Source organism: Acartia tonsa, chromosome 4, assembly GCF_053477335.1.
Source record: "Acartia tonsa isolate MP-2025a chromosome 4, ASM5347733v1, whole genome shotgun sequence".
NCBI lineage: Eukaryota > Metazoa > Arthropoda > Copepoda > Calanoida > Acartiidae > Acartia > Acartia tonsa.
In genome coordinates this window covers 17,540,553-17,549,336 of record NC_137263.1, presented here as the reverse complement: position 1 = coordinate 17,549,336, position 8,784 = coordinate 17,540,553, and the positions used below count along the sequence as shown (strand labels likewise).

Here is an 8,784-nt window from a genome sequence, read left to right as displayed (position 1 = left end):
TATAGATATAAAGGTGTGTCCTCAATTCCGCATATGCATCACATTAACATATCTTCAGAACCGCAAATTATTACAACAGCACACATTCTCCTTAATCTGTATTGCACTCGCAATCACATTATAAACGTCCTCTTCTATCTATCTATTTGCTAATTTGCAACACTTGTGGGTGTTTAAAATACTTGAGCATAGGTGAAAATATGCGGTATTGAAGGCATACCGAAAATATAACAAACAGCTTTAGAGTAACAGCTTATATATTCGGTTGCACTGTTTTAAAGAGGTGTTTTTCGATATATTGTTATGCCAGAAATGTGAGAAAAAAACCCTGACTGTTTCTTCTTGAAAGAAATTGCGGAAAAAGAGAGGGGTAGGTTTCTGGTAGAATCCGTAAAGGTGTGTGTTTTAAGGCTTAAAAATAGTAGTAGAACGATAATATTCACTAAATATGTGTATTTCTTATTGAAAAGAACTATAGACAAACTAATTTTTTTAAAAGTTAACATAAATTTATAGCGTTCTACTAAAGTTTTTAACTTCTAACACATAACCTTTATGGATTCTACCAGAAACCTACCCCTCTCTTTGTTTTTACTACTAGGCCAAATACGAAAAAAATCTTAATCCTTATTTTTTTATATGCAATGTCTAACCTATACTCTGCTTTTTATTGTAAAATCATGTATTTTTACTTTCTTTCACAAGAGCACTAATCTTAATTACTTAATTGGGTGAGCAATTACATCCGCCTGTGTCATATCTGCAAAGTTTAAATAATGGCAAAAGTCATACCTACCTCGAATCTAATAAGATAGCGTTTGACGGTGAGGATTAAGCAACGAGACAAAGAAAATATGTAAATATAGTAACAATTCGAGTTTTGATGATGCGATAGATTTAGCGGAATTGATTGCTTGCAATTTTTTGGCCATTAGTTAATTCTAACTAATGCAAAAGCATTTTTATAAAATTTGCATTTAATAGTACTAACATAAGTTATATGCTTCTTAAATACATTAACAATAAGTCGGATTGGGTTTAAAATAATGCCACGGTCGTAGCGGTCATGCGTCATATTGGCAGGGTGACGCAAATTTCAGATCTAAGTTTTCGCCGTTTGATTTACTATTTTTCTCTATAAGATTAAAGCGATGCTTGCTAGATTATCTAGTTCGCTATAATATAAAGATAAATTTTTCTCAAATCGCCAAATCTATGGTCCGAAATTTGCGTCACCCGTACAATCTGAAAGTGGGGAAGAGAATAAGGGATAGGGTAAAATCAGTGGCGTGCGAAGCACTTTGTCTAGGGGGGGGCATTTTGAAGATTTTGTAAAATTTTGCCCCCCCCTAAATCAAAGTGCCCCGGGGGGGCACTTTGCTTTAGGGGGGGGGGGGGCATTTTGATTATATATACTAATTTTAAATAAGGGCGTTTTAAGGGGTGGGATTATTTGATTATGGGCCTTCTAGTCCTTATCCCTTCTTCCCCATCCCTATTTCCCATTTATATCCCCCATCTCTTCCCCCCCCCCCATCTCTCCTCCCCCATCCCTTCTCCCCACCCTGCAATGACCGAAGGGAAGGGAGCTAGAAAGCATCTTCGAAAAAAAAGTACAGAAGATAATTTAACCTTCCCCCCCCCCCCCCCCCCCACCACAAAACATTTTTTATGGGTGGATGGAGATGTTATAAAATCTCAGCAGGAAGGATGAATAACCCCATTAAAAAAATTTTGGGGGGGGGGGAGATAGAATTACAAATGTTTTTATAGAAATAAAAACAAAATATACAATAAGATAAAAAGCAGAAACCATTTGGAAGTGCGCGAAGGCAAATTTTTTTCTTCAAATAGGAGGGAGGGAGAGGTTTTTGGGCTATTTATTACACTAGTCCCCAATATTTCATATAAAATTTTCTTATTTGTTGGCTCAACAACTTTGGGGACTTTTGATTGGTTGGTTAATTAAGTCGAGTTTCCATACATTTCATCCACTAATTGTAATCTATATAAGGGGTAATTTTGTGTATCATCATTGGGGATGTACAAAATTTCTTTGGTAAAAAGTTTATAATATACAAAATAAAGTACTTCCTATTACCTGGTCTGTTATGTTCAGTGAAAAAAGATTATAACCTAATTTCTACACTAATTTAAAAATTTGGTAAGGTTAAATGAATAGTAACTGTCTGTTTGGCGCGAAGCGGCAAAATTTTTTTTTGAGTATTTCTTGATCTTTTTTTTGGAAACTGGGATAGTTTTGCTTTTTGTAGGGTAGGGGGCAAAAAGGGGCATTTTTGTTGACCAGGGGGGGGGGGGCAAAATGGGGCATTTTTCAACATTTAGGGGGGGGGGGCAGGGGGGGGCGTTTTGGTCGCTAGGGGGGGGGGGGTCGATTGCCCCAAATGCCCCCTTCGGTTCGCACGCCACTGGGTAAAACCGGTTATCATAATGTTTTATCTTCTTGACTTTAAATTAAACTCTATCCAAAGTCGACCATAGACGTTCAATGGCACAAAACCAACTAAATAAATGTTATACTAGCCCAGCTCACAAATGTAACCCTATTTGTTATTAATATACACATTAGGATATATATTATATAAGTTGGAAGGAATTTTAATGTTAGGGGGAGATTTGAAATCTGCATCAAATATTAAGGATTTTTAATAAAATTCGTTTTTTGTATAATTCTTTATCTAAAAGTGAAAATACAATTAAAGTTAATTAATTTTGACCAATAGGATAGGTGGATTGGAAACTACCTGCGCTCTAATTGGTTGAATGATGCACGACACTTAAGCTTCTTCAATCAGAGCGCAGATAGTTTTCAATCCACCAATCACAGATGTCAAAATTAATTAACTTAAATTGTATTTCCGCTTTTAGATAAAGAATTATACAAAAAACGAATTTTATAAAAAATCCTTAAAATTTGATGCAGTTTTCAAATCTCCCCCTTCCTTCCAACTCATATATCCTAATACACATATCTAATTAAAACAGTAGAGTGGTAATTTTTGACTTAAAAAACTTAAATCTAGAAAATTAACATCAAAGATATAGGTTTTTTCATGTAGGCTTTTTACTTTTATTGTGAGTTGGGCTATTATTGTATTGTGATTATATACCACTGCACTGTGATTTAACCTTCGTATTATTATTATCATTATTATTTACTAATATTTTAATAAAAAGCTTCAGCAAAATCCTTCTTTTATTATTATACAATTTGCGTGCGTCTATGTCTAGTAAGATTTTGGCAACGGCCGGACAATCAGCCAATATAAGCATTGATACGTTAGTTTTATTACCCTAAGTTTAAGATATTCATAAGCAGCGTTGCGGAGCCGTTTGATTTTGGTGCGGCTCCGCGGAGCCGTCTGTGATGATGGCGGCTCCGGCCTAAAATCAAGAAAAACGACATATTTTTTCCCACGTCTATTTTTGACTTTTGAAGGTTATAAAAGTTCCATTTTTGATAAAAATGGACTTGAAAAACTTAATAGGGGCATTTGCACATGACAAAACAGAGTTACCAAATTATAATTTATAAAAAAATCTCCTAATTTATCTAGTCCGGAGCCGTATTTAACGAAAATTACGGCTCCAGCAAAATATGACGGCTTCGCAACACTGTTCATAAGAATGAATGATCCATTGTCCCATCTCTAAATTTCTGGCAACTAAGCAGAAAAGGAGACATAAAAATTAAAATCCACGCAATTATCCAAACTATGTTTAAATTGCGATAAATCAAGGGGGGGGGGGGGGAGAAGTTTTGACACATTTGCGTAAACTTGGAGTATAGGCTTCATTTTGGACTGAGAGGATAGGTTATTAAAGATAAAATCATTCTTATATGAAGAAATACCCGCAACTTTAAATTTTTTGGATAGGCCTCCAGGTTCCGAAGCTTCAGGCCTCTGTACAGGTAAAAATGAAAAAAAAAATATTTTTAAGAGTTAGAGGTCAGCTTATAAAACAAAATAGGCATGTTTTTTTTATCAAATATGTGAATAACACTCAAACAGATGCATATTTTGTTTTATGAGGAAACTAGCCTAAAACCATACCCAACTTATTTAGAGCAATAAAATAGCCGAAAACTATCTCAAGACCTGAAAGAAGCATTAGTGTAAAGGCGCATCTTATCGGTTCAGCGGTTCACCAATAACGAAATTAATCCTGAAAATAATCACGAAACCTATACGTGTTTTTTTTAGCTGTCGTTGGGGGGCAACACATCGTAAAATTGACGACCTCTCCATTTGCCCCCCAAATATTATTTTAGATTTATTTCGCTTGTTGGTTATACCTTATTCCTGGCGAGAACCATCGTTAAGACAAAAAAGCTTACTACTTTATATAATACTAGCGGCTACGCCCCCTTGAGGCCTCTAGGGGCACATAAGGGAAAGGGGGATTGATTTCGACTAAAAAAAATTGTTGGTATGATTTCTCTTGGGAGAAATAGTTATAAACCACCCTTGGACCTAAGAGAATCCTGATCGGTTCAGCGGTTAGCGAGATCTTACGGTACAAACATACACACAGACAGTTATTACTTTATTATAAGGATGATATAAAACATTATTTAGATAAAACATATTTATTCATAATTAAAATAAAAACATACATAAAATATCCAAAAAGAATTTAAATAGTTAATGATGAACTTAATTTGTATAAAATAAAAGTCTATTTTTTTTGTAAGTAATACATGATAATAAATTCTTTTCTTTTCTTAGTAATCAAAACTTTCAACGCAATAAGATTTTAAATTTAAATTAAGAAACATACATTTAAATATAAAATTGACGTTATATTTTTTTTTATATTAAGCCTATTAATAGTTTTTATGTTTACAAGAAAATTAAACACAAAAATAAAATATTTCAGAAAGATTCAGAATAAAATGATAAATTATGTCGCAAAACTATTCCTTTGTAAATTTAAAGTAAAGAATTTAGAGAAAAAAATTAGTTTAAATAAAAACAATAATTTTAAGTTAAGGCTTTAAATTACAACCTTAGTAGAATCATATTTTTCAGACTTGATTTTTAGAACTTACAATTTTGTTATTTTTATAATATTTTTAACATAGGTAAACTTTTCTTTTTAAAACTAATAAATTTTTATATAAAAAGACAAAAATTTAACTACACACTGTATATTTATTATTATTTACGATACATGGGAATGCGTTATATTAAAATGCCATTATTATCAGTGTGAGTGTGTTTTTTCTATAGTTGGGCCGGAAACCAGATATCCGGCTGATTTCTTATGCCGGATATTCGGCCGGATATTGAAAATGGCCGGATATCCGGCCCAACCCTAGTTTTTTCTTTGTTTGTTGAATCATTATTATTAATATAAAATACTAGGGCTGCTAAAAAGGAGCTGTATTATGTACAACATTAGATTGGAAATTTTAAGTATATCATCATTGATCTTTTTAAACAGACACCAATGATTAGAAGCAACCTTTTTAGATTTTTCCAATTTTAATGTAATGAATATATAAAATTAATATCTATAGTAGTTTGGTTTGAATGGGCCAGTCTTGGAGAGTCCCATGTACTTGGCTTGCTCTTCAGACAACTCGGTCAGGTTGGCCTCGAAGGCGGAGAGGTGGAGGGAGGCGACGAACTCGTCCATCAGCTTGGGCATCAGATACACGTCGGCCTTGTAGCGCCCGCTCGGGGCGTTAAACAGTTCAATCAATGCAAGCGCCTAAAGAAAAGCAAATTACTTTAAATAATCATTTTACTCAGTATATTGTAGCTATAATAAAATCTTTAACTTCCTAGGTCTCCATGAAAAGACAATGGCCGATAAATTGGTGTACTCAATTTAATGAACCAACCAATCAAAATTCAATAAAAGTCCCGAAAGTTGTTAAGAAAACGTTATTCCTTTGCTCTTTACATAAAAAATCAGAAGAGAATTATATATTCTTGTAAGATTTTTTATTCCTAAAAATAAGCTTGGACGTCCTTTCCTACGTTATAAATAAATGTCAATTAATACCTGTGTAGCGGCAGTAATGGAAACAACGAAGCTAGGGACGGAAGAGCAGGACAGGTTGACCCTCCTGCCCTCGGCCAGCAGCACCATGCGCTTACCGCCAGGCCAGATTATATGGTCGACCTGACTACGCACCTAAAAGTTTATATATTGTTAGATAGGTAAGGATTTATGAGAAAGAATAGAAAGCGGATAAAAAAGCAGTCGGACAGCCGTAGATGTGATATATTTAAATGTGCTCCTTGATGCTAGGAATGTTGTCAAGATAAACCAGAGGTCTACCTTTAATAGCGGCTGAGTAAATCTCATATTCCCCATAACGTTACGGACTGATGGACGGACAGGCAGACAGATCAGTGAATTAAAGAGTAGCTAAAAATTCAAATAGTAATTGATAATTGTCACATGCCATGCAAAAATTGACAAACACATAAGATATAAATACAAAAAAATCTATTTGGAAAACTTGAATTTTACAGTGTTTTTTTTTATATAGATATTACCACGTTTTCTGCTGTACCATAACCTTGAGGGACTACACTACACCCAATTCAACCAAACCCAATAAAACGAGATTTCATTACAAACTAAAAGTAGGCGTTCGTCAGATAAAGGAGAGGTTGGCATAGCATAGGGTAAGATAATGTACGCAGGCCTAATGTGAAGCAACCGAATATTTATCCTCTGCTACCTTTTCCCACGTCAAATCTTGAGTCTTGAGGCTGATGACATCAATCTCTGTGTTGCTGTGGCCCATGTTACACACTATGCACCCGTTCTTCATCTTGTCCATGTGGTCGCGCGTCACCACGTTCTTGTTGCCAGTAGCAGTTATCACAATGTCAACCTAAAATCACAAATTCAATTCAGGGATCTAAAGGGATAAGATGATGGCTGATAAATTGATTTACATCCACTTAATTAACCCCTCTGTAATTACAATTATTGGTTGAAACGTTTGGATACTCAACACTTAACAAACCCACTGTCTCAGGGAGGAAGGGGATGTTAGACCTTAAATTATTCTGGTAACCAGAGTATCATAAACACGATCACTCATTGGGTGGCTTAAAGTACCTTTCTCAAGAAATCACCAGATGGAGTTACTTTGTTAATCATATTAAAAAATTATAAAAAAAACAATCGCTACTTTGAATTTTTATTCAATTCAAACGAATTCTGTTTTTTTAAAGCTACCAAACCGTAAATGTGCCTAAAAGTCTCATTAAGGAATATCTCCTTGGTTTGATTTTTAGTATTAAATATCCGACAAAACCTGTACTTTGATAAAAGCTTTACATTAGCCTAGTTTTGGCCTGGACTCGAACCTAAACCATTCAGCTGCCTTCTTATACCTGTCTGATAATCTTTTCTAGTTTGACAATCTGGAAGCCATCCATGGAAGCCTGGAGGGCGCAGATGGGATCAATCTCAGTCACATACACGACACACCCCATGTTCTTGAGTGACTGGCAGCAGCCCTTGCCAACCTGCCCGTATCCGCAAACAACAACCTAAAAATATGATTAATAAGCGTTTGTTTTGAATTACTTTTTTGGCCATTTAAATTCAAAACACCTCTAATTAACAAAATTTCTTAAAATACACATCAAGCCATATTTATTATTTAGCTAATATAAAAAAATTAAATACTAAACTAATATTCCGAACACATCTCCAAATCAGATTCGTTTCCTGTGGATAAAAACCGGTTCTGAACCGTAATGAAAACACAAATATAGAATGATTGTATAGACATTTTCTATGAAAATTTGTTAACTTGGGGCTTGAGGCCAACAAAAAATTAAAATACTTTTGTTTTAGTTTTCTATTCGCGGACAACTGTCTATAAAACTATACGATAAATATATATTCTAAAGCAACTGGATGACAATTAAGATTTCCAAAATTGCTTGATTTGATAAGTTTCATTTCTTCAAATCATATTTTTCCCTTTTTAATGTTTGCAATAAAATAATAGGTGGATATATTGACAGGGGAAAATTTTGGTTGCTAATTTGGATCTTATCTATTTTGTTCATCCAGTAAGCGGGGAAGGGATGGGGTAATAGGGTGGATAGATTGGAGGATATTGTTATTTAAACCAGCTATGAGTATCAATTTATTACAGTAAATGAAAAACTGGTGCAACATTTAAGTAACAAAAAATCAATCAATAAAATGTTAAAATTAACCTGTTTACCACCGAACATAATATCCGTGGTGCGCTTGAGACTGTCGATGATAGACTCTCTACACGAGTACAGGTTGTCATACTTGGTCTTGATCACGCTGTCGTTCACATTCATGGCGGGGACACAGAGCTTGGCGGACTGAGACAGCTGGTATAGACGGTGCACTCCAGTCACACTCTCTTCTACAACTCCCTACAATAGAAATAAGATTGAGGGTTTATTTATTTTTTTAAAAGTAATTATATTAATTTGAAAGGGGGGAGGCGGATGTGCCACTTTTTGAAACCAAAAGTAAAACGCGCATGATCTCAGCCCATAAAATAGTTAGAGCTATAAGATTTGGCACAGAAATTGCTTTTGTGGAGAACAATATGGAACTAAAGAAACGGAGGCTTCGTAACCGCTGTTCCTGCCGAATTATTTTTTTGCCTTTTTTTCGCCAAATTAGACAGTTCTCAATCATCTAAGATAAACTTTTTTCTCATAAAAATTTCCCCTTATATTTTCACGGGACACTTGTAATATTTCAAACATGTCAATATTAAAAAAAATGCAA

At 34.5% G+C, this 8,784-nt stretch overlaps 1 protein-coding gene across 7 annotated transcripts in view; it reads right to left on the bottom strand.

The window, feature by feature from the left end:
- Nucleotides 1-4,596: 4,596 nt before the first annotated feature.
- Nucleotides 4,597-8,784, bottom strand: part of AhcyL1 (Adenosylhomocysteinase like 1) — a 52,790-nt gene continuing 48,602 nt past the window's right edge. For all 7 annotated transcript variants that reach the window (XM_080159291.1, XM_080159292.1, XM_080159290.1 and 4 more), the window contains exons 9-13: nucleotides 8,229-8,420; nucleotides 7,389-7,547; nucleotides 6,725-6,880; nucleotides 6,037-6,168; nucleotides 4,597-5,739 (exon numbers count right to left, since the gene is read on the bottom strand). In XM_080159291.1, the coding sequence (XP_080015417.1) occupies nucleotides 5,533-5,739; nucleotides 6,037-6,168; nucleotides 6,725-6,880; nucleotides 7,389-7,547; nucleotides 8,229-8,420 (846 nt within the window). In that variant the 3' untranslated portion in view covers nucleotides 4,597-5,532. The remainder of the gene's footprint in view (nucleotides 5,740-6,036; nucleotides 6,169-6,724; nucleotides 6,881-7,388; nucleotides 7,548-8,228; nucleotides 8,421-8,784) is intronic.